Consider the following 27015-nt stretch of genomic DNA (forward strand, 5'->3'; position numbering starts at 1 on the left):
TGGTGAATTTATCCTCTTGATAGTTTACGTTATAAATTGGTAAATTTATCCTCTCGTTAGTTTACATTATAAAGTGGTGAATTTATCCTCTTGTTAGTTTACGTTATAAATTGGTGAATTTATCCTGTTGTTAGTTTATGTTATAAATTGGTGAATTTATTCTCTTGTTAGTTTACGTTATAAAGTGGTGAATTTATCCTCTTATTAGTTTATGTTATAAATTGGTGAATTTATTCTCTTTTTTATTTTACGTTATAAAGTGGTGAATTTATTCTCTTTTTATTTTACGTTATAAAGTGGTGAATTTATCCTGTTGTTAGTTTATGTTATAAAGTGGTGAATTTATCCTCTTGTTAATATACGTTATAAAGTGGTGAATTTATCCTCTTGATAGATTACTTTATAAAGTGGTGAATTAATCCTCTTTTAGTTTACGTTATAAATTGATGAATTTATCCTCTTGTTAGTTTACGTTGTAAATTGGTGAATTTATCCTCTTGTTAATTAATATACATTATAAAGTGGTGAATTTATCCTCTTGTTAGTTTACGTTATAAATTGGTGAATTTATCCTCTTGATAGTTTACGTTATAAATTGGTGAATTTATCCTCTTGTTAGTTTACGTTATAAAGTGGTGAATTTATCCTCTTGTTAGTTTACGTTATAAAGTGGTGAATTTATTCTCTTGTTAGTTTACGTTATAAAGTGGTGAATTTATCATCTTGTTAGGTTACGTTATAAATTGGTGAATTTATCCTCTTGTTAGTTTACATTATAAATTGGTGAATTTATCCTCTTGTTAGCTTACGTTATAAAGTGATGAATTTATCCTCTTGTTAGTTTACGTTATAAATTGGTGAATTTATTCTCTTGTTAGTTTACGTTATAAACTGGTGAATTTATCCTCTTGTTAGTTTATGTTATAAATTGGTGAATTTATCCTTTTGTTAGTTTGCGTTATAAAGTGGTGAATTTATCCTCTTGTTAGTTTACGTTATAAATTGGTGAATTTATCCTCTTGATAGTTTACGTTATAAAGTGGCGAATTTATCCTCTTGATAGTTTACGTTATAAATTGGTGAATTTATCCTTTCTTAGTTTACGTTATAAATTGGTGAATTTATCCTCTTGTTAATTAATATACATTATAAAGTGGTGAATTTATCCTCTTGTTAGTTTACGTTATAAATTGGTAAATTTATCCTCTTGTTAGTTTACATTATAAAGTGGTGAATTTATCCTCTTGTTAGTTTACGTTATAAATTGGTGAATTTATCCTGTTGTTAGTTTATGTTATAAATTGGTGAATTTATTCTCTTGTTAGTTTACGTTATAAAGTGGTGAATTTATCCTCTTGTTAGTTTATGTTATAAATTGGTGAATTTATTCTCTTTTTTATTTTACGTTATAAAGTGGTGAATTTATTCTCTTTTTTATTTTACGTTATAAAGTGGTGAATTTATCCTGTTGTTAGTTTATGTTATAAAGTGGTGAATTTATCCTCTTGTTAATATACGTTATAAAGTGGTGAATTTATCCTCTTGTTAATATACATTATAAAGTGGTGAATTTATCCTCTTGATAGATTACTTTATAAAGTGGTGAATTAATCCTCTTTTAGTTTACGTTATAAATTGATGAATTTATCCTCTTGTTAGTTTACGTTGTAAATTGGTGAATTTATCCTCTTGTTAATTAATATACATTATAAAGTGGTGAATTTATCCTCTTGTTAGTTTACGTTATAAATTGGTGAATTTATCCTCTTGATAGTTTACGTTATAAATTGGTAAATTTATCCTCTTGTTAGTTTACATTATAAAGTGGTGAATTTATCCTCTTGTTAGTTTACGTTATAAAGTGGTGAATTTATTCTCTTGTTAGTTTACGTTATAAAGTGGTGAATTTATCATCTTGTTAGGTTACGTTATAAATTGGTGAATTTATCCTCTTGTTAGTTTACGTTATAAATTGGTGAATTTATCCTCTTGTTAGCTTACGTTATAAAGTGATGAATTTATCCTCTTGTTAGTTTACGTTATAAATTGGTGAATTTATTCTCTTGTTAGTTTATGTTATAAACTGGTGAATTTATCCTTTTGTTAGTTTATGTTATAAATTGGTGAATTTATCCTTTTGTTAGTTTGCGTTATAAAGTGGCGAATTTATCCTCTTGTTAGTTTACGTTAAAAATTGGTGAATTTATCCTCTTGATAGTTTACGTTATAAAGTGGCGAATTTATCCTCTTGATAGTTTACGTTATAAAGTGGCGAATTTATCCTCTTGATAGTTTACGTTATAAATTGGTAAATTTATCCTTATCTTAGTTTACGTTATAAATTGGTGAATTTATCCTCTTGTTAATTAATATACATTATAAAGTGGTGAATTTATCCTCTTGTTAGTTTACGTTATAAATTGGTAAATTTATCCTCTTGTTAGTTTACATTATAAAGTGGTGAATTTATCCTCTTGTTAGTTTACGTTATAAATTGGTGAATTTATCCTGTTGTTAGTTTATGTTATAAATTGGTGAATTTATTCTTTTGTTAGTTTACGTTATAAAGTGGTGAATTTATCCTCTTATTAGTTTATGTTATAAATTGGTGAATTTATTCTCTTTTTTATTTTACGTTATAAAGTGGTGAATTTATCCTCTTGTTAGTTTACGTTATAAATTGGTGAATTTATCCTCTTGTTAATTAATATACGTTATATAGTGGTGAATTTATCCTCTTGTTAATATACGTTATAAAGTGGTGAATTTATCCTCTTGTTAGTTTATGTTATAAATTGGTGAATTTATTCTCTTGTTAGTTTACGTCATAAATTGGTGAATTTATCCTCTTGTTAGTTTACGTTATAAATTGATGAATTTATCCTCTTGTTAATATACATCATAAAGTGGTGAATTTATCCTCTTGTTAGTTTATGTTATAAATTGGTGAATTTATTCTCTTGTTAGTTTACGTTATAAATTGGTGAATTTATCCTCTTGTTAGTTTACGTTATAAAGTGGTGAATTTATCCTCTTGTTAGTTTACGTTATAAAGTGGTGAATTTATCCTCTTATTAGCCGACATCATAAATCCACTTTTTGTTCTGATTCGGATGTTTTACCTACATCCATGGCAAAGGCTTTCAAACAAAACCTAGTTATCTAGCTTCGAACTGTATTTACCCATTTTGGTTGGTGTTCATGCTAATTTTGTTGGTATGCCTATGATTAGATGTGTTTTCTCTTTGCGCTCGTGAATTATTCATTACTTGTTCAGCCTGCTTGCTCTTAGTTGGATAGGTGCTAGCGTATTTATCAGTGAATTTAAAGCGGTGTGAGACGGACTGGTTGACGTAATGAGCGATGACAAACTGTAGTCCACGAGACATGTATAAAGTACCATGGCAACAAGAAACAAATTAACTGGAATATAACATTAGTAACTAAAGCAAACATCTGACGCTTCACTTATTTTACTCAGTATTTTTAGAGGTGTTACGTGACAAAGAAAGTAATAAAAAATGTTACATAGTTAAGTGAGCATTATAAATATGTTAGAGATCAAAGGTTACACCAAATGCTTCACTTTTATGAGTGTTACACGAACAGAAGGGTTACACTTCAATGAAACTATTGTAGTTCTAACTTTATCATTTTAGAATCTACAGGGTGTTCCGAAAGTCACTGTGCAGTTTTGTAATCATATTTTATTCAGTCTATTTCAAGCCAGCAACTGATAGCAGTGTTTAGAAACAAAATAAGAAGAATCCAGGCCTGTATTGATGCCAACGGGGGGTCACTTTCAACATTCTTTATAATTGTCATTCATATTTACCTCCTGTATTCTATATTGAAACATGTCTGTTAATAAATATACAAGTACAGAGTGCCTTTCCGAACACCCTGTATATATATGTATAACTGATTTTCCAAAACAGTTTATAAAAACGACTTTAAAAGCTATGTTGTGCACCATTTTTTTAAGTTGTTGGATTTGAACTTTGACCTATTGAAAGAGGTGAATTTCAACATTCCTTATGTTACAACATTAAAATCACGAAACTTATAAGTATCCATCAAATTAACCGTTTCGCGAGCTCAGACGAATGCTTTAAAGGTCTCGTTTTAGTGTCTAGAGTTTTATCTTCTGTGATTGGTTATAATGCAGATAGTGCTGATGTACCTTCACTTTAGGTCAGATGGCGTACTTGAGACTTTTGAACAGTTCTTAATGATTGTCAGTTTGGTCGAGGTATCACTTTCAGAGGTTACCCGCTATTTCAGTTATATCACACGCTACAGCTCTAAGTACAGTTTAGTTGTGTCCCATAAAATGGAGAAATGGTCATGGAAAAGGTAATATATATACATGTATACCATAACCTGTTTATCTGTCTACCTGTCCCTCTTTTTCCACGAGCATGTCCTTTTATCTGTAAGGACACGAGTAATTTAAAATGGACATTGGTCACGTAATCTGACGAAATAATATCACGTGCAGATAGTTGATATTATAGACGTACTCTAGTCGTTGAATGTTGTATTGTTTTTGTTTCATTCATAAAAGAACTCATTTTTTATTGAAAGTGTTATTTTCAATATTGTGCTCAACTAGTTTACATAAATAACACTATGTAACACAATGTTTATTATAACACTATGTAACAATTTTTTTACTTTTTCTTGTTCCTGGACAGAAAGTGTTATTTCCCAATTGTTTATGCCTTAAGTAAATGGAAAAGACCTATTTCTCTCTTCAAACTTTGCTTTTGTGACCTGGGAGCGTATAACGAAAACATGATCGGAGACTATATTTGGGATCTGATACGTGAAAGTGATTTATTTTACAGTTGCAAATCTCGAAAAACTACTCACTTCTAAACATGTTTGTATAACTTTAGTATAAATACATGCAAATCTTGATTCATATGTTATTTCATTCAGACCTTATGTAAATGAAAATGTGCAAATTTGTCCGTTTTTACATAGAAAATAAGTTAATTTCTAAATTTCATTATCCAGGTCACAAAAGCAAAGTTTGAAGGGAATAATGGTCATTTTTTGTACTTTTACAACACAAGCAAGTAAGAAATAACACATACTATCCAGGAACAAAATTTGTGTTACATAGTGTTATTATTTAATTGCCTGATTTTAAGGACAAAGCTGCACAGTGGGCTGTCAACAGCGTGTCCACCTTGGGGATCGAACTCTAAATTTCTATGTTTACCCGTAATGACTGGCACGAGAATAGGGTTAACTCATTACCGATATTTTTGGTGGAATTCTAAAAGTGTTCATATTATCTGAAGGACTAATTGCAACTTTATGCGTTCTGTTCAGGAAATAGTTCTGTCTGGTGTAACATCACTTCCATCTTTCTGTGATTAGATGCTAATTGAGGAAACACTTTAACGGAAAACTAATGATACCGATAGATGAAAGTTTATGTAATTCAATATTTAGAACCAGAGTGTTTTAACGAGCAAGCTAAACAAGAAGAAAAACGTTATTATGCTGTATATGTGTGTTTTTATGCATGTGTGGATACATTGCGGTGTTATAATGAAGTTTGAATCTGATCAGGGAACTGAACTGCCTGTAAGTGAAACATTATGATATGTGGTAATTATCATAATATTTAGGAGTTTTAAAACGTTAAAGACTTTTAAAGTAAGAACATAGATATTCATAGAAACAAAGCGTATAAAGGTAAAGGATTACAATCGATAACATGGTTAGAACATGCGTAAATACCAATTGTAATTGTCGAATAAGCCCAGATATATTCACTCACTCGTACTTCAGTTTGATGTGGATAGACAGATGGATAGGAAAAGCACGAGGGGGAACTGGAACCACTTCCTGTGTTTATGACTTGACGAAACTGGTCATACTGTATATGTGTGTTTGTTTGAAGTTGAGAACAAAGCTACACAATGGGCAATCTGTGCTCTGCCTACCACGAGTATCGACATCCGATTTCTAGCTGTGTGAGTCCGCAAATTCGTCGCTGTGCCACTGGGGACGACACTGTATATGAAAAACTCTGTGTTGCTTTTAAAAGGCCCTGCATGGCCAGGTGGGTTAAGGCGTTCGACTCGTAATCTGAGGGTCGTGGGTTCGAATCCCGGTCGCAACAAACATACTCGTCCTTTCAGCCGTGGTAAAATATTCGTTGGTAAAATAGTAGCCCTAGAGTTGGCGGTGGGTGATGATAACTAGCTGCCTTCTCTTTAGCCTTACACTGCTAAATTAGGACGGCTAGCGCAGATAGCCCTCGAGTAGCTTTGCGCGAAATTCAAAAACAAAAAACAAAACAAACAAATGCTTCAAAAATGTCCTGTCCTAATAACTGCGCCACCCAGTGGCACAACCGCATGTCTACGGACTTACAACTCTCAAGAACGTGGTTTCGATACACGTGGTGCACAGACCACAGATAGCCCATTGTGTAGCCTGGTTCTTAACTTCAAACAAACGATCAAACCAAATGACCGTGTGATGTGCACGCGAAGAGTGGTGCACGTGTATAACCCGATTCCCACCATTTCTGATAAAATATTTTCACACTGCTAAACTGCTCCACTCTTCAGTTATTGTCTCTAAGTCCAGCTTTAACTTGTCCAAATAATTAATGAAGGCAGTTGTCATCCAGAAGAATACGTGGTGGATCAGATGTCTTTCTCTATTCTTTGTGTTTTATTCTCGTATTTTTATATTTTATATTTTCTTGGACTGTAAATATAACGATCTGTTTCTATTTTTGTCATTTTTACAAAAGGCGTATTGCTACAAGAGCAGCTCAGTGTAAGATTACAAGAGAGAGGTTTGTTTGGAATTTCGCGCAAAGCCACACGATTTCTATCTGCGCTAGCCCTCGTGTAGCTTTGCGCGAAAATCAAAACAAGAGAAATTAGCCGGATAGAACGTTTTCTATCTTGTTTTCAATGTGAAACAGAGTGCTAATTAAGTACTACATTACTGGTATAAAGAAGATTATAGTTATTGTAATGTTATAAGTTTCTTTCCTAGAAATGGTATTACTTTAAGTATCATAAAAAAACCCAGCAAGTTTCAGATATTTTATTGGTCCGAATGTGAATATATAAAAATTATCTTTCATTCTTTGGATCAGTTAACGTTAGATGTAGGTTAGTGTGGCTTTTAGCTCTGATTTCATTTGTACTTGTCTTATAACAAAAATACAGCTTTGAGGACATTCTGTGGGTTACGTTTTAACATTGACACGTGTGGGTTTACAATAGCTAACAAACTCACGTCACACCTGAAGATATTTTGTATCGCTTTATATTAGAAATCACCTAACTAACAGGTGAATAAAACTTGCGTGTTATGTTCACCTAGCAACAGTATCAATCTATTGTCCACAAAATAAGACCTCTTGGGTGACAACCTCCGTCATCGCCTCAGATAGCATCCGAGGACTAACGGTCCATTTAACAACTTCTGTCATCACCTGTCTTTACTGAAGATGATTCGTCAGTTAGATATCTTAGTTTTATTAATGATGATAAATTCAATGAGTAGATACATTTGTAATGAGTATAATACGTCCCGATGTAAAATATTTTTTTTATTGAAATAGAAGTTTAGGTTTGGCCTCAACGATACTTGAATAAAAAATAATCTTATTTTTATTTAGGTGATGATGCGACTAGTTATATATCTTATTTTAACTGATGGTAATACTGTCAGTTATGTATATTATTTATACTGATAATGATACGACTAGCCATATATCTTATTTTAACTGATGGTAATACTGTCAGTTATGTATATTATTTATACTGATGATGATACGACTAGCTATACATCTTATTTTAACTGATGGTAATACTGTCAGTTATGTATATTATTTATACTGATAATGATGCGACCAGTTTGTGAACCTGACGATGACTGAAGAAGGTCGAAACGTTGTTCACTCCTCTGCGTAAAAAAATTTTCTCAACCCAAAGGAGCCGTTTTTACATATATATTTCTCTACAAGTGGGTTTTCTCAACATCACTGATTATTTAGCCATTCGGTTTTAGCAAAAATACTTTATTAGAAATTCTGATTTTTTATGTAGAAAATACTTATAATGTTTATTAAAAGCCAAATATCGTAAAAATACGCGAATCGTATCGGCTCGTCCTGAATTTGTACATTCGCGAGATTTTGTTTTTTATAATTACACACAAAACTACACAGTGGTCTATCTGTACTCAGCTCACTATCTGATAACCAGTTCCTGTAAGTCCTCAGACTTGCCGCCGTTTGGTTTGGTTTTGAATTTCGCGCAAAGCTACACGAGGATTATCTGCGCTAGTCGTCCCTAATTTAGCAGTGTTAGACTAGAGGGAAGGTAGCTAGTCATCACCACTCATCGCCAACTCTTGAGCTACTCTTTTACCAACGAATAGTGGGATTGACCGTCACATTATAGTGCTCCCACGGCTGAAAGAGCGAGCATGTTTGGTGTGAGGGGGATTGGAACCCGCGACCCTCAGATTACGAGTCCAGTGCCTTAACCACCTGGCCATGCCGGGCCACTTGCCGCTGTGCCACAGGGGGCCATTTCTAAGATTTCAGCACCAGTCTTCTTCTGATCTAAAACTTGGTACACATTAGCTTATTTATCTTGCAAAACAAAAACCATTACAAGTTGTAACAATTTAAAAATTGTTAATTTTAACAGAATTACGTAAATTTGCTCCTTTGACGTGTACAAATTTTGTTATAAGTCGCCATAGTGTATTTGCTTTCACAGCGTATAAAAATGTTGTTTTAAAGTTTCGTAGCGTAGGTTTACAAGACGTATGTTTTTAACTAATTAAAGTATACTGTGTTCTAACGCACAAAGATTGTTTCAACAGTTATGCAAATTGCTGTTAAAGGTATCTTTGACTTTAATATATTTCACCTGTTAACTTATAATTTCTTACCTTATATTTACTAACTAACTTACGAATAATTTATAGACGTAAATGCCCACTTTATCATAAGTACCAACTCTAATATACATAAACTAATTTACTAGTTTGTCTCTTAATACTGTCTTGGCCGAAGTAAAGGCACGTGGAGTCATCTTTGATTAATATAAGCCAGCTCCAACCGTGTGTGTGTGAACAGGTGAGAGCAGGAAAGAACATGCTTATCGTATTCTTCAATCCTTTTCACTTCATTAAGTGGTTTGGATGAACGTGTGTTATACAAGTCCCATAACAGCAGTTAATATTTATGTAAATGAGGTGTTTTAATCAGTTGATTAATCAGTTGAAATTTGTGGTTGATAAATAACTACGACTACAAAGTTTTAACATCACACTATGTAACAAAATTGTTACTTTTTCTCGTTCCTGGACAGAAAGTGTTATTTCCCAATTGCTTATGTCTAAAGTAAATGGAAAAAACCTATTTTTCTCTTCAAACTTTGCTTTTGTGACCTGGGAGCGTATAATGAAAACATGATGGGAAACTATATTTGGGATCTGATACGTGAAAGTGATTTACATTACAGTCGCAAATCTCGAAAAACTACTTACTTCTAAACATTTTTGTATAACTTTAGTATAAATACATGTACATCTTGATTCGTATGTTGTTTTATTCAGACCTTATGTAAATGAAAATGTACAAATTTGTCCGTTTTTTATTAAAAAATAGGTTAATTTCTAAATTTCATTATCCAGGTCACAAAAGCAAAGTTTGAAGGGAATAATGGCCATTTTCTGTACTTTTACAACATAAGCAATTAAGAAATAACACATACTATCCAGGAACAAAATTTGTGTTACATAGAGTTATTCGTGTCTAGTTGCGAGGGCAGTTTGTTTGATGATATATCTATAGTTACGATACAACATCGAAAACAGAGGACAATACGTGGTCAGTATTCAAAGCAACTGACCACAGCAACACCTGAAATTTAATTATTATTCCAATGTAAAATCGAAAACTAAGAGAAAACAAAAATGAAATTATTATTTTCCAATGCACGATTCATTGTGATCAATTAGTTGTGAAATGAACATTGAGGAAATTGTGTCGTACGTAAACCACCAGGTGGCCTATGCGAATAGAATATTATAATATCAGATACAAATTAATGCAGTAAAACCAATAAAACAAGAAATGTTATTTTCTCGTTTTTTATTTATATTTTTTTCGCATTTTCAAACCACAATGTTTAGTTAAGAGAACAGCAAAGTTTACAAACTGAATTTAGTGTACGTGAGAAATGTAAAGTAGATAATACCAAAACCGAATCTCTTTTGGCTAGAAATATATCCTACCGGGTTAAAAGAGTTTTTTCTTCTTCTTAAGGACGTATAATCATATGCAATCTCATACATGTTTGGCCTGGCATGGCCAGGTGGGTTAAGGCTTTCGACTCGTAATCTGAGGGTAGCGGGTTCGAATTCCCATCACACAAAACATGTTCGCCCTTTTAGGCATGGGGTGTTATAATGTGACGGTTAATCCCACTATTTGTTGGTAAAAGAGTAGCCCTAGAGTTGGCGGTTGGTGGTGATGACTAGCTGCCTTCCCGCTAATCTTACACTGGTATGTTAGGGACGGTTAGCGCAGATAGTCCTCGTGTAGCTGTGCGCGAAATTCAAAAACAAATAAACAAACTCATACATATTTATTTAAAGGGCGAGGGTTGGTAAAATTTGTATATAGTAGAAAGATTAGGGTGGTTTCATTTCCCTTTAAGAATTAGTAGAACTTTTAAGGGTAACTGTCTTCCCACAACTGTGCTGCAGGCAGTTAAAACAGTAGGAGTTGAGACGTTATCGGTATAAACACTCGACTCCTAACCCTCTACTGATTTTCCATCCTTGCTGGCTAGTTTGACATCAGTGTTTAAAGTTTGACTGAAAGATGGCATATCCACAACATATGATCAATAATGACTTTGGGGTGTCGACTGGAATAAACAATAACTTTGGGAAAAATGTCTTAAAGTTTGTTTTACATATGTGCCTAAATATCTCTAAGTGATTGCCAGTGTTAGATTATATATCCAATTAATAGGGTGGGAGAGATACTTGGTTATTTTAACAACACTTTATGCAATACGTGAGGTAAATGAATAGATTAAAAAACACATGGGATTCTTACTTCGTTATCCTTAATTTATAATTGTTGACCAGAGGAAAGACAACCTGCCAATAGCCCTCGACGTCCATGCGGCTACTCTTAAACAAATATTGAAATTGACTCTTACAGTAACAACACGTCCACAACTGCGTGCAGCATTTTCAACGACATTTCACAACTCAAATTAAGGATCCTCATGTTCGCAGCCCTTCGCATTAGTCACAATGTAAAGTAGGCTTAATTACCCTATAATGTAGGTTTAATCACCGTGTAAGGTAAGCTTAACCACATTGTAAAGTTGGCTTAACTACCCCATAAAGTAGGTTTAATCACTGTGTAAGGTAAGTTTAACCACAATGCAAAGTAGGTTTAATCACCGAGTAAGGTAAGCTTAACCACAATGTAAAGTAGGCTTAAGCACCGGGTAAGGTAAGCTTAACCACAATGCAAAGTAGGCTTAATCACCGGGTAAGGTAAGCTTAACCACAATGTAAAGTAGGCTTAGCTACCCTATAAAGTAGGTTTAATCACTGTGTAAGGTAAGTGTAACCACAATGTAAAGTAGGCTTAAGCACCTGTTGTGACCATCAGTTTCTGTTCTGTTAATTTTTACTTTCATATCATATCAAATATTTTGTTCTATAAAACACGTTCACACCGAACGGGCTTGGTGGTTGTCTCATGTTTACACCATACGTATATAGTAACTGACAATTTATTATTGTTCTATAAGAACATGTTCACACAGTAAGGGTTAAGTAACTGTCAGCTTTTTCTCGTTCTTATAGAACGTGTTAATGTCCTATGGATTTAATAACTTTTTTTCCCTATGGAACGTGTTCAAACAGGTTTTATATCTGAAACTACGTATTCACTTTTAATTTTTTTCAATTAACTGTGCGCATTTTTACAGAACTAATGGAAGGTCAGTGGCACTCATAATCATTTTTACAAATATGCTGACAATGTTTTATTTTCGCTTGCCATTTTATTATCTGTTTCGAAGCCCAGCATGGCCAGGTGGGTTAAGGCGTGCGACTCGTAATCCGATGGTTGCGGGTTCGCATCCCCGTCGCGCCAAACATGCTCATCCTTTTAGCCGTAGGGGCGTTATAATGTGACGGTCAATCCCACTATTCGTTGGTAAAAGAGTAGCAGTTGGTGGTGATGACGTGCTACCTTCCTTCTAGTCTTACACTGCTAAATTAGGGACGGCTAGCGCAGATAGCCTTCGAGTAGCTTTGCGCGAAATTCAAAAACAAACAAACAAACTTCTGTTTCGATAAATGTTTATCAAACATTTTGAGCTTTTCGGTTTCTTTCAGTTATTCATTTTCTACTAAGTACGACCAAAAGAACTGACAGTTGAATGCACTGCTTAGATTGTAATATTGTGGTTAAAGATCACCCGTATTTAAATATATACTTGAAACAGATTAAAACGGAGTTTAATGCCACATGACGTCATATCACGAACTTGCTTACTCTTAAAGGCACTCTACGACATTGGACGAGGATCACGTGATTACAAGTGTATTTGGGAGAGAAACTTGGTGTTTTTAATTACGAGTCAACTGAAGAAATTTAGTGAAAAAAAATTCTTCCCTTGGAATTCCAAAGTTTATATTATGAGTCTAAACTCAGAACGCTGCAAATTGAATCATTAAGCACATCATAATGTTTGTTTGTTTGTTTTTGGAATTCGCACAAAGTTACTCGAGGGCTATCTGTGCTACCGTTCCTAATTTAGCAGTGTAAGACTGCTAGTCATCAGGGAAGGCAGCTAGTCATCACCACCCACCGCCAACTCTTGAGCTACTCTTTTACCAACGAATAGTGAGATTGGGCGTCACATTATAACGCCCCCACGGCTGGAAGGGCGAGCATGTTTGGCGCGACGGGGATGCGAACCCGCGACCGTCAGATTACGAGTCGCAAGTTTTAACACGCTTGGCCATGCCGGGCCACATCATAATGACGTTTTACAAGACAAAATGAACACACTTTTTTACGTACTTGTATGTTGCTGTTGTCCTATTACATTTGAAACAAATTGCAGGTCATGGAACAACTAGCTTGAGACAGAAGGAAGCAACAAGGGGAGAATTCAACTTCTTCTTTCTTTAAGTTAAAAGAAAACTGAATTTTAAAGAAGATTTCAATTCAAGCTAAGTTTTTTCCTAAGCCTTTCTACCATACTTAAAAAATGGCGGCAGGGTAACAAGACGCTCTCTTGTTTGTTTCTAGTCAGGCACAAAGTTACACAATGGACTATTTGTGTCTGGCTCACCAGCTATATCAAAATCCGACTTTTTAATGCTATAAGTCCGCAGACATACCGCCCAGCCACAGGGGGGTCGCGCTGATTGACCGGCTGATGATGACGATGATACAACTCCTATAACTCTTATTTTTCTAAGTTTTGTCATACCAGTGGTCAATGGAAAAGTACATATATTGCATCAGAATTTCTTATTTTAAAACTCCAATTTACATTGTGGCTCGCTCTGACAGTAAAGTGTTATTTGTTGATGTCATTAGGTGTCGGAATTTTGTATTTTAAAACTTCTATTTACATTGTGACTCGCTGTGACGGTAAAGTGTAATTTGTTTCAACAACTGAGATAGTAATACCATGTGACCTGAACTGAGGCCAAAGGGGAGAGTTCAATGGCTTCTAAAACATCATCGAACCAACGGCCAGCAGATTGCGAGTTGGGCATCCTGGTCGTGCCACGCTGTACACGCTAAGCTAAAACTGAAGGGAGAGTGTAACCATTTATGCCTTAAAAGGGTGAAAAATACAAAATACAATACAATACATTTCGTGATAAAAGTGACAGTCAATCTCATGATTCGGTTAAAAGATCTGAAGAAAGCTTTTGTGCTGACGGATGCTCTGACCGTCTGTTGTCTGATCCTAAGGGTTTCTATTCTGATTGCAAAACTCTCGTGCGTATAAATGACCGCTTAGAGTAAAAATTCGAATTTCTCACAGATTTTACCAAAATTTACGTTCATGTCACATTAACTTTCACGTGTTTTATCACACTTTATTTACATGCTGTATTAAATTTACTTTCCAGTGACACAGCTACACGTCTGCGGATTTACAACACTTGAAATCGAGTTTTTACATCTATGGTGGGCAGAGCACAAATAGTGGTTGGCGTAGCTTCGTACAAAACATTAAATTTCACAGAAGAAAGGTTGGGGTTAAATTATGTGCAGATTTTCTGAATAGAAAGACATTTTCATGTATTTTTCATGAACAGATATATACGTATCCTAATTGTTCTTTTCCGTCAAATAACCTTTTTTTTGTATGAAAAATGTGTTATCGTTACTAGGTCCGCATGCGGAACAACCTCTGCTGTAAATAAGCCGTTGTAACACAAAAATCTTTTGAATTAGTAGAAATAACTAAATACATTTAAATGTTAAACAAAATCCCTCTCACAGATTTTATCTTAGAGAATGGGCCCCGGCATGGCCAGGTGGTTAAAGCACTCGACTCGTAATCCGAGGGTCGCAGATTCGAATCCCCGTCACACCAAACATGCTCGTCCATTATGACGTGGGGACGTTATAATGTTACGGTCAATTCCACTATTCGTTGATAAGATTCGTAGCCCAAGAGTTGGTGATGACTAGCTGCCTTCCCTGTAGTTTTGCGCGAAAATCAGAACAAATCAAACTTAAAAAATGTGTTTGTTTGTTTTAAAGTGAAGCCATATTGTACTGCCTGCTGTGTTCATCGCGGGAAATCGAACTCCTAATTTTAACGTTGTAGGTCCGGAAACTCACAATTGTTCCTGTAGAGGACATTCACTAAAATACGAATAGTTTTTGAAAACTAGATTTCAGAATATGGTCTTTGATCTTGTTAGTGATTTTGTTTGTTTGTTTGTTTTGAAATTCGCGTTAAGCTACTCGAGGGCTATCTGCGCTAGCCGTCCCTAATTTAGCATTGTAAGACTAGAGGGAAGGCAGCTAGTCATCACCACCCACCGCCAACTCTTGGGCTACTCTTTTACTAACGAATATTGGGATTGATCGTCACATTATAACGCCACCATAGCTGAAAGGGCGAGCATGTTTGGTGCGATCGGGATTCGAACCCGCATCCCTCGAATTACGAGTCAAACGCCTTAATACGATTGGCCATGCCGGGTAGGTAGTTTTGTTTGGCACGTGCTTAAAAATGATTTATTTTTTAAACTTACTTCTTTATATTGAATATCGAGTTAATTTAAATCAAGTTTTTTTGTCCATCTTTTCATGCAGACATAATAAGAGGGCGGAGCCTCTTCTTCGTCTTCTTTCTTTTTGACCAATCCAGAGCCTTGAGGTGTTTACGCAAGTATATGTAGGTACCTAAGTTCCAGCTAGTTTCATTGAATTCTACTTAATTGGATTTCATGGGAAAGCTTGATGATTCCACGTGGGTTGTTATCACATCCGAATTAGACAAAGTTTTTATTAATTTTGTACTCCAATGGTTGTAGTCTATTCACACTTTTATATCTGTTAGTCTCGTAATAAGAATAAAAATTCAAAGCAAAAGAACCAGAATATTCTGAACTATAGTTACAATCGAAAAGTAGCATCTTGGGTATTTTAATTGAGTTACAACTGCTGTGAATTTCCTCGAATATCGAACACCCAGCAGCTCACGGCTGGTGTTAGGAAATTTGTTGAAGACCTACATGAGTGAAAATATCCTTCCTGACAACTACAGGAGTAAGAAAATCCTTCATGACAACTACAGGAGTAAGAAAATCCTTCATGACAACTACAAGAGTAAGAAAATCCTTCATGACAACTACAGGAGTAAGAAAATCCTTCATGACAACTACAAGAGTAAGAAAATCCTTCATGACAACTACAGGAGTAAGAACATCCTTCCTGACAACTATAAGAGTGAGAAAATCCTTCATGACAACTACAGGAGTAAGAAAATCCTTCATGACAACTACAAGAGTAAGAAAATCCTTCATGACAACTACGGGAGTAAGAAAATCCTTCCTGACAACTACAGGAGTAAGAAAATCCTTCCTGACAACTACAGGAGTAAGAAAATCCTTCATGACAACTACAAGAGTAAGAAAATCCTTCATGACAACTACGGGAGTAAGAAGATCCTTCCTGACAACTACAGGAGTAAGAACATCCTTCATGACAACTACAGGAGTAAGAAAATCCTTCATGACAACTACAGGAGTAAGAAAATCCTTCATGACAACTACAGGAGTAAGAAGATCCTTCCTGACAACTACAGGAGTAAGAAAATCCTTCATGACAACTACAGGAGTAAGAAGATCCTTCCTGACAACTACAGGAGTAAGAACATCCTTCATGACAACTACAGGAGTAAGAAAATCCTTCATGACAACTACAGGAGTAAGAAAATCCTTCATTACAACTACAGGAGTAAGAAGATCCTTCCTGACAACTACAGGAGTAAGAAAATCCTTCATGACAACTACAGGAGTAAGAAGATCCTTCCTGACAACTACAGGAGTAAGAAAATCCTTCATGACAACTACAGGAGTAAGAAAATCCTTCATGACAACTACAGGAGTAAGAAAATCCTTCATGACAACTACAGGAGTAAGAAGATCCTTCCTGACAACTACAGGAGTAAGAAGATCCTTCCTGACAACTACAGGAGTAAGAAAATGCTTCCTGACAACTACAGGAGTAAGAAAATGCTTCCTGACAACTACAGGAGTAAGAAGATCCTTCCTGATAACTACAGGAGTAAGAAAATCCTTCATGACAACTACAGGAGTAAGAAGATCCTTCATGACAACTACAAGAGTAAGAAAATCCTTCACGAGAATCACAGAAGTAAGAAAACCGTCTTCCTAGTCCTTCATAAAATTACAATGATCTCTACAATAATCGATTTTGTTTAAAACCAAGATACTTTGCATTTATCTACAAATACTTATCTTCGTGAAACAGCTTAAAGATTTTTTTGGGAAACTGTTTTAGTCGTGGACAAACCACAGCAAACAAGTTTGTGTAAATAGTTTGTACTAATAAAGTTACTGAAAACAACTATTACACAATATTTTTAATCTAATTTTACACGAGAATTTACATGTGTTTCTGTTTTTATTGGGCCCAGAATGGCCAAGCGTGTTAAGGCGTGCGACTCGTAATCTGAGGGTCGCATCCCCGTCGCGTCAAACATGCTCGCCCTTTCAGCCGTGGGAGCGTTATAATGTGACGGTCAATCGCACTATTCGTTGGTAAAAGAGTAGCCCAAGAGTTGGCGGTGGGTGGTGATGACTAGCTGCCTTCCCTCTAGTTTTACACTGTTAAATTAGGGACGGCTAGCACAGATAGCCTTCGAGTAGCTTTGTGTGAAATTCTAAAACAAAAAACTGTTTTTATTTTAAATTAAAAACATGCTTTCAATCCTCAGTCCTGATAACCCCTAGAACCTCGTTATTTCATAATAAGGATTGATTGAACCAACCAATTTGAAAATTCGTATTAACGTATAAGTTGCTGTTCGAAATTTGAGACCACTCTCAAAACCTTCCTTTACTTTCCATTTTTAAGCCCCCTTTACTATTATCTGGAAAATTGTTTCTTTTCCTTATATATTCTGTGAGAACCAAGCAGTTACTTGGATAGTTTTAAGTCCTTTTGTAAAAAAATTTTAAAATATCAAACATCTATTCGTGATTCGTGATAACGAGAAACCCGCTTGAACTAAAAATGTGTTCTTAATACGGCTGGTGTGGGTATTAAAACATTAATTAAAATAAAGTATAGAACAACGTTTTGACCTTCTTAGGTTGTTTTCAGTTTTACAAAGAGAGTTTGTAAGAAATAAAAGTAAAGATAATGTTACAGTGAGTCGTGGTCAGGTAGCTAGGTCATTGAGTCCTAAGCTGTTGACTTGAGAAAATCATCAACAACGTGTTGCAATATTGACCATAAACTAGTAATCTGTAATTTTGTGAATCCTTGACCACAAGTTCTGCAATATGTACTTTGTAAACCCTTGACTACAAGTTCTAAAATATGTACTTTGTGAACCCTTGACTACAACCTCTTCAGTTTTTTTGTTTTTTTTGTGAATCATGGACTTCAAGCTTTACAGTTTGTTCTTTGTTCATCCTTGACCACAAGTTCTACAGCATCCATATTGTTGAACTTTTGACCAGAGGTTCTACAGTATGTACTTTGTGAATCCTTGACCTCAAGTTCTACAGCATCCATATTGTTGAACTTTTGACCACAAGCTCTACAGTTTGTACTTTGTTCATCCTTGACCACAAGTTCTACAGCATCCATATTGTTGAACTTTTGACCACAAGCTCTACAGTTTGTACTTTGTTCATCCTTGACCACAAGCTATAAATGATAATTTATAATATGCCTTAATAGCATTGTTTTCGTAGAAGATGGTCAATATACAATGTATGAAGTCTTTAAGAAGTCGTCATCTTTTTTATATAATGTTACTTCAATGTAAGTTTGCACCAAATCACGGACATTTTCTTAGATGAAGTAAAGTTAATAAGCTTTAAATTTTGTTTTGGCCCAACATGGTCAGGTGGTTAAGGCGTTCGAGTCTCAATCTGAGGATCGCAGGTTCGAATCCACGTCCCACCAAACGTCCTCTCCCTTTCAGTCGCTAGGAACGTTACAATGTTACGGTCAATTCCACTATCCGTTGGTAAAAGAGCATTCAAAGAGTTGGCGGTGGATAATGATTACTAACTGCCTTCCCTTTGGCTTTTGGTTGCTAAATTAAAGACAGCTAGCGCGGATAATCTTCATGTAGCTTTGGCTAAATTAAGATCAAACCAGATTTTGTTTTGCTTTCTCTTTCGGAGTGGCATCTCATTCTGTAGTATTTGAGAAACGAGCTTATAACGGTGGAAAAGGCATTTCTTTGTTATGAAACAGTTTATTTCGTACAGCCGCTGTAATTGGAAAAATAAAGGCTTAGCATCCGTGCAAAATAATAGACTCTACTTTCAAAGGTGCTAACGTGAAATTGACGGTAGGAGTCGTTGCAAAGAGAATGGTGTTATTAGTATGATTATAAACCAATTGATTATTGATTAAAAACACCTACCAATGTAAGGGTACAAACAATTCAATACTACTGAATGTGTATTGTTTTATTAATTATACAGTTGTATTGGTTATTTTACAATCAGTAGTTAGTGATATGTATAATAGATGTATCCTCTGACCTCTTCCACGTAATGAAATGTGCTTTTACTGGCTCTTACAGGGACTCGGAGGTAACTAGTATGGATTCCAACGTCGGCCTCAAAAGTCGAAGGGGCGAAAGACTCCCGAGTCTACGATTAGCAAATGGCCGCGTGATCCACCGGACACCTTCTGAGGAAGACATTCGTTCCCCTCGCAGCCTCCACAAGGAGGACTCGATCAAAATGAGTGTGGAGAACACAAACACGTGCACGGACTCCCTCGTGACTGCAACTGATGAGGAAGCTTTAGTCAATGACTACATTACTTCAGACATGAACTATAAAGATGGCTGTCCTATTCCTACCGTTGTTTCACGAGAAGGGGCCGGAGAAAAGGACGACATCAGTCTTTATGGGACCCCCAAGGAAGAGGTGTGTCCTGGGCTGAGTGACGTAAAGTCATCCTTCATGCGGGTCCAGCTCGAATCTTTATTCCAACCGTCGGACAACAAGCTTGCTATGAAACTGTTTGGCAGCAAGAAGGCTCTAATGAAAGAACGGATACGTCAGAAAGCTGCGGGGCACTGGGTTATCCATCCCTGTTCCCAGTTCAGGTAGGTCTGTGTAACCTTGGGACACTGGGTTATCCATCCCTGTTCCCAGTTCAGGTAGGTCTGTGTAACCTTGGGACACTGGATTATCCATCCCTGTTCCCAGTTCAGGTAGGTCTGTGTAACCTTGGGACATTGGGTTATCCACCCCTGTTCCCAGTTCAGGTAGGTCTGTGTAACCTTGGGACACTGGGTTATCCATCCCTGTTCCCAGTTCAGGTAGGTCTGTGTAACCTTGGGACACTGGATTATCCATCCCTGTTCCCAGTTCAGGTAGGTCTGTGTAACCTTGGGACACTGGGTTATCCATCCCTGTTCCCAGTTCAGGTAGGTCTGTGTAACCTTGGGACATTGGGTTATCCATCCCTGTTCCAAGTTCAGGTAGGTCTGTGTAACCTTGGGACACTGGGTTATCCACCCCTGTTCCCAGTTCAGGTAGGTCTGTGTAACCTTGGGACACTGGGTTATCCATCCCTGTTCCCAGTTCTGGTAGGTCTGTGTAACCTTGGGACACTGGGTTATCCATCCCTGTTCCCAGTTCAGATAGGTCTGTGTAACCATGGGGCACTGGGTTATCCAACCCTGTTCCCAGTTCAGGTAGGTCTGTATAATCTTTAAACAAGTATGGAAATGTTAGAAGTACGTTTTAAATGTTTTTTTACCAAACAAAAGATACCACGTGTTTCGTGCATCACATTCCAAGTCAAGGAGAATATGCTTTTCCTTTGTAATTTCATCTAGTTTTAACTAAAGGAAGTGTTTCTGTTTTAATTATATCTTGTTTCAACTAACGTAAGTGTAACTGTTTTAATTACATCTACTTTCAACTAAAATAAGTGTTTCCTGCTCTACTTACACCTAGTTTCAACTAAAGTAAGTGTTTCTGTTTTAATTAAATCTAGTTTCAACTAAAGTAAGGGTCCGGCATGGCCAGGTGGTTAAGGCACTCGACTCTTAATCCGAGGGTAGCGGGTTCGATTCCCCGTCACACCAAACATGCTCGCCCTTTCAGTTGTGGGGGCGTTATAATGTGACGGTCAATCCCAATATTCGTTGGTAAAAGAATAGCCCAAGAGTTGGCGGTGGGTGGTGATGACTAGCTGCCTTCCCTCTACTCTTGCACTGCTAAGTTAGGGATGGCTAGTGCCGATAACCTTCGTGTAGCTTTGCGCGAAATTCAAACCAATTAAAGTAGGTGTTTCATGTTTTAGTCACATCTTGTTTTAACTGTAGTATGTGTGTTCTGTTTTAGTTACATCCTGTTGCAATGAAGTACGTGTTTCTTCATTGTAGTTACATCTTAATCCAACTTTAGAAACGTTTGTGCCTTGATTCGAGTACTCTGATGTTCTTCTTTTCGTTTAACATAATACGTTTTAATGTGGTCAGTTTCTACTTCTTCTACGTCAGTTCCTATGAGGTGTTATGGGAATCTTTATTTGTTTTGTTTGTTTAGTTTCATCTTCCTTTGCTTCACGGTGTGAGGGCGTTTATTTGCCCGAAAGGGGGTGCAAGGTCGTCTGAAAGTTTTAACCATTCGCACCTCTATACAGTAGTGCGTTGTCTGTCAGTTAGTCAGTAGACACTAAAATGAAGGCAAATAATGGGTGCTTAAAGTTACAGTGTGTACTGTCGTGACGTCAGTAAAACGTTCACAGCTCGTGCTGTAAATCACGAGTGGAATTATGCACTCTGTAAGCTCTAACACCTCATGACATGAACTTCAAAAGTAAGAAATAAAATATTTGTTATTTTTAAATTTCGTTTTATTTACTCTTGAAACAGAACACTTTCGGGGACCGTACAGAAGAGTCTCTGGTGATATAGAATAAAATATTCATTGTTTAAGTTAAGCTATTTAAATATATGTGTTCCGGCTTTTTTTCCACATACATACGTCACGATATTCTAATAGGTCAAACAACAAGATTGTTATCAAACAGTCACGTAAAATTTATGAGATATTATGTTTAAAATATGTCATTTCCTCTCGTAATCAGTTGCATAATCAGAGGACAGGGAAAGTTTGACTGTTGTTGGTTTTACCGCAGTACTCAGCAAAGCAGCATGTCTATCGACACCCTTTAGCAAAGAGCTACGTCCATATAACTTCATCTTTCAGAAACTGACACATATTGTAAGAAACTTAACCCTCGTTAAATGTATCACGTGTGAACATGTATAATCTCATGTTACAGTTGTTCGCAGCTTATCTAAATCTCAGCCTTTATGTATCCTTAAACAAGTATCAGTACTTGACCTCACAGTTTGTATGAAGTACCACGTTGTCTCGTTGTGCACTATGTTCAGATTAATTAAAGTGTCAAAATATATTGAGTAATAATATAAACGAAACTTTCAAACATCATCCGAAAGTATATTTAAAAAGTGGTTCTCTGTTTAGAATTCCATAAAAAGTAAACGAAACTGATACTGAATTTCTCCCTTGGATATAATGGTTGATGATTACGTCGCACCGACACGTGAGTATAAACGTATTTCGTCATCATGAATATTTTCTCTAATTCGTTCGTTTTCCTCCAGTAGGAAGCTGGTTGGTTAAGAAGTTATAAATTGATGAAAACTTGACAATTAGAGGTAAGAACTTCCACCAACAACGAACAACTTACTCGTATTTAGTTATCTCATTGTCTCCTTTTTTCACAACGACAACAACGTGAGGTTTTATTAATACAACATAAGATGTGCAAGGCCCGGAGTGGCCATATAATTAGGATACTTGATTCGCAACCTGAGGGTCGCGGATTCGAATCCCCCTCACATGAAACATGCTCGTCCTTTCAGCCGTGAGCTGAAAGACGGCTGACGCTGATAGCTCTCACGTAGCTTTGCTCGAAATTCAAATGAAAAACAAACAAATACGTTCAGATAACATCCCACGAATAATAAAGTCTGTTCGCGGAGATTGTACTATTTACAGTTATATTAAGTAACAGTTGATTATAATATAAAACATAATCGGTTTGTGTGTTTTTATATTGTACATATGTTAGTTCAGAACTGTATTTTGTGTTATTAACTGTTTTTTATCATATTTTAACGCCACACATGTTTTCAATTTCTTAGAATTGTAGTACATAAACTACTCGGTAACTTATTTTTTCATTGCTATGTGTATGTCTCAACACCATAGAAAGAGAAACCAACAAATCTTTTCAGGTGTTTACTGACATTCTGAGAGAAAATTACGTCTGATGTTTCGAGTACGAAGGTTCTGTTACATCGTTCAAAGAGGCCAAATAAAGAACGTATTTTTAGACAAAACAATGACATGTTATAACATTGAATCAATCTATCAAACATTTGGGTTTTTTTTTTTTCAAAAGCATACTTAACACACAAACACAATCTCCATGGCGACTCAGTGACGTTGTTGGGCTGGCAAGTTTCATCCAAGGCCCCAAAAATATTTACGGTTGATCGATACATCTTGATACTGAACTCGTGAACAGAACCAGGTAGTCATACTATTGGATTATTGTATTCAAAGTGAGGGCGCTCTAGTACTGGTGCTGGTTGTAGATAACTTTAACTCCATAATCATCAGTCACGCACATTCAGTGAAATCGTGACAGTCACACGCACAAACATTTAGATTATTCTACAAACCACAAACTAATTTGTTGCCAGTTTACCACTTGCTAAACGAATTAATTAATAATAATAAAGTACAGGTGGTCGCCGTTGGACTGTTATCTCCCTGTGGTCGGTAGTTCGAAAATGTTTGTTTTGTTTGTTTCTTGAATTTCGCGCAAAGCTATTCGAGGGCTATCTTCGCTAGCCGTCCCTAATTTTGCAGTGTAAGGCTAGAGGGAAGGCAGCTAGTCATCACCACCCACCGCCAGCTCTTGAGCTACTCTTTTACCAACTGACTGTTACATTATAACACCCTCTGGCGGAAAGGACGAGCACGTTTGGTGTGACGGGGATTCGAATCAGTGACCTTCAGATTACGAGTCGAGTGCCTTAATCACCTGGCCATGCCAGCTAATCATCACCATCCACCGCCAGCTCTTGGGCTACTCTTTTACCAACGAATAGTGGGATTGACTGTTACGTTATAACGCCCCCATAACTGAAAGGGTGAGCATTTTTGGTGCGACGGGGATTCGAACCCTCGACCCTCGGATTACGAGTCGAACGCCTTAACTCACCTGAATAGTGTAAAACTAGCAATTTAAAACTCCGAGTTTCTTCATTTTACAGAGGTGGTTGAATACTTCAGGTCATCAGTATTTAAACCAAATAGAGAATTAAACCGTCTCAGAAGACAAACGGTGAAATCTTTAGAACTTAATACCAAACTGCTTCATTACGTAAGATTAAAAATTAGTTCCGGTAAACAGGTGATTGACTTAGCGTTTAGTAGAACCAGTTTCTAGAAAGTTGAGAAACGTCTAGTTTAGAAAAAAAAACGATTATTTCTCATATTTTTTGAGACTGTTATTTTTGACCAACCCTTGATCTTTTACTCGAATTTCTTCGCTGCCTCTGCCATGCATTTTTAGTTGCTGAAATGTCGAATTATATGGCTTTTAAGATTTTTCTTAGAATATACTGTACATATAGCAAGCAGAAAATTCATTTCAGCACTTGTACACAACTGTGTCTATAATGGTACCTTTGTATTTATCACATGTCTTGCTGGTTGAGTTTTCTTTCGCCCTGTGTTTCTTACTATTCACCCGATCTACGTACGTTTAAACATCCTAGGCCAACTTCCTTAAAAAAATTATAATACAGTATTCTTCAATCAAGATTAAAACACAGCATTTATTTATTAGACTTGTAATAACAAATATTGGGAAAGTTATACTTCTAATAATATCTTACACAATGTTTTAGGCATAGCAGTCACATCAAAATGATTGTACGCAAACAGATCATTTGTGGAATTTTGTACTAAGCCACTAAAGAACTATATGTGTTCGAACCATACCTGACTGTGAAGTGAAGGCGAATCTGTAACCATAAATAGTGGGATTGGCCATAACATTATAATGCCCATACGCATGAAAGGGCATGTTTGTAAGGGGATATTTCAAGTCTAGTGTTCTAACTGCCAGGCCAGGTCGGACTTTAGATACACCCATGACAAGTAAATCATGTTGCAACTGGTCTAGCGAAGTAAGACGTTAATATATATATCTTGAAAGTAGATTACCATTAAATTAGTTTTACATCCGGGCCCCAGGCTGGTCTTGTGAAAGTGTTCTGGATTTCGGAGTTGACCAACAGGGTTCGAATTCATGTGTTATCACAAAATATTTATTCCACTTTATGTCTTTGTTTGTCTGAAGTTAAGCACAAATCCACACAATGGGCTATCTGTACTCTGCCTACCATTAGTATCGAAACCTAGTTTCTAACATCATGAGTCTGTAGACATACCGCCGCGACACTGGAGAGCTCTCTCACTTTAACACTCCTACGAAAATTGGGGCCTAATAGGCCCCAGAGCAACTTGAAAGGTTATTAATATTAGGCTAATAATTTTGTATTTAAATGAAATTGCCATTAACTGACCCTATCCCTTTATATTTTAAGGAGCAATAATATTTTGACTTTTCAGACATTTGCGAAATAATACTTAATAAATTTTTTAAAACATCCACTAAGGGTATTTTGGGGCCTATTAGGCCCCAGATCAAAAAACATAAAAATGACTTTATTTATTTCCTGAATAATTCTATAACAGGCCTGGACAACCGAAAAAATCAAATTATAGTAAAAATATATTAATTTTACAACTTCTTTTCAAAAGATGGATAGTTAGGATAATAACTCTACTCCAACAATAATTTTAGACGGTCCTGATTATTGCCTAGTTTGCCCACGCCTGTTCTAGAACATTCTAGAAACTTTACAGAAGTATTTAGAATAATCTAGAATATTCTTGAAGCTTCTAGAGTATTCTAGAAGAATCCACAAATCCTATATATGTAGGAGCTGAAATCTTCAAACCGTGTCAAAAATGATATCTCTTGATGAAGCTGTACATTTACTGACAAAACCATCCGACGATGAAAGTGAACATGATAATGTCGAAGACTACTCTGAAATTTGTGATGATGATCCTTCTGAAGCCGAAAATGATGAACAAATCGCGCCGTACCCTTCTGAAAGTGAAGAAAGTAATCAAGAAGATCTTACTACGAAGCCAGTGAACGAACTTTTGTCCAAAGATAAGAATTTTAGTTATTCAACAACACCTTCAAGGATCAACAGGAGAACCGCAGCTCTCAATATATTCAATGGGAATCCAGGCATTACAAGGCAAGCTGCTCCAAGAGTCTCTACACCATTCGAAACATTCAAAATTTTCATTTCTGATAATATGATGGAACAGATCATTCACTCAACAAACACCGTCATGAAAGAACCAATTTTTGAAGAAGACCTCTGGAAATGGATCGCAGCTAATCTTTTCCTTGGAATAAGCAAATCCAAAAATGTATCGATAGACCAAATGTTTTCAACCGAATTCGGTTTGCCATTTTTGCGAAAACTGATTACACAAGACAAATTTAAAAAAAAATGTGCTTAAAAATCAGATTTGACATCCTCTCTCAAAGAAATGGAGAAATCAAAGATGCCGCCGTCTCTGGAGTCTGGAAGTTTTTCATTGCAAATTGCAAAAACAGTTACAACCCAAGCGAATACCTGACAACAGGATGAATAACTATGTAACTTCAAAGGAAGAGTTGGCTTCAGAACATACATTCCGACAAAGCCAGGCAAATACGGAATAAAGATTTGGTGCCTAACAGATGCAAAGACAAGTTACCTCCTCAATGCTCAAATTTATACTGGAAAGGTTGGAAATACGACAGAAACAAATCAAGGAGAAAGAATAGTCAGAGAACTGAGTCACCCATTTCTTGGAAAAGGAAGGACAATAACGACAGATAATTTCTTCACAACAATGACACTTGCCAAGTACCTACGAACAAAAAGAACAGGACTTTTTGGAACCATACGAAAATCAAGAATCTTCCTGCCTCCTGAAATAAATGCAAAATCTAGAGAGTTATCACCAAAGTTTTTCTACCATGACGACATCACTCTTCTCAGGCACTCA

At 36.0% G+C, this 27015-nt stretch overlaps 1 protein-coding gene across 2 annotated transcripts in view; it reads left to right on the forward strand.

Moving 5' to 3' along the window:
- LOC143222390 (potassium/sodium hyperpolarization-activated cyclic nucleotide-gated channel 2-like) overlaps positions 1-27015 on the forward strand; it is a 137506-nt gene that overhangs the window by 50362 nt on the left and 60129 nt on the right. For both annotated transcript variants that reach the window (XM_076448856.1, XM_076448857.1), the window contains exon 2: positions 19383-19916. In XM_076448856.1, the coding sequence (XP_076304971.1) occupies positions 19383-19916 (534 nt within the window). The remainder of the gene's footprint in view (positions 1-19382; positions 19917-27015) is intronic.

This window comes from Tachypleus tridentatus, chromosome 8, assembly GCF_004210375.1.
Source record: "Tachypleus tridentatus isolate NWPU-2018 chromosome 8, ASM421037v1, whole genome shotgun sequence".
Classification (NCBI taxonomy): Eukaryota; Metazoa; Arthropoda; class Merostomata; order Xiphosura; family Limulidae; genus Tachypleus; species Tachypleus tridentatus.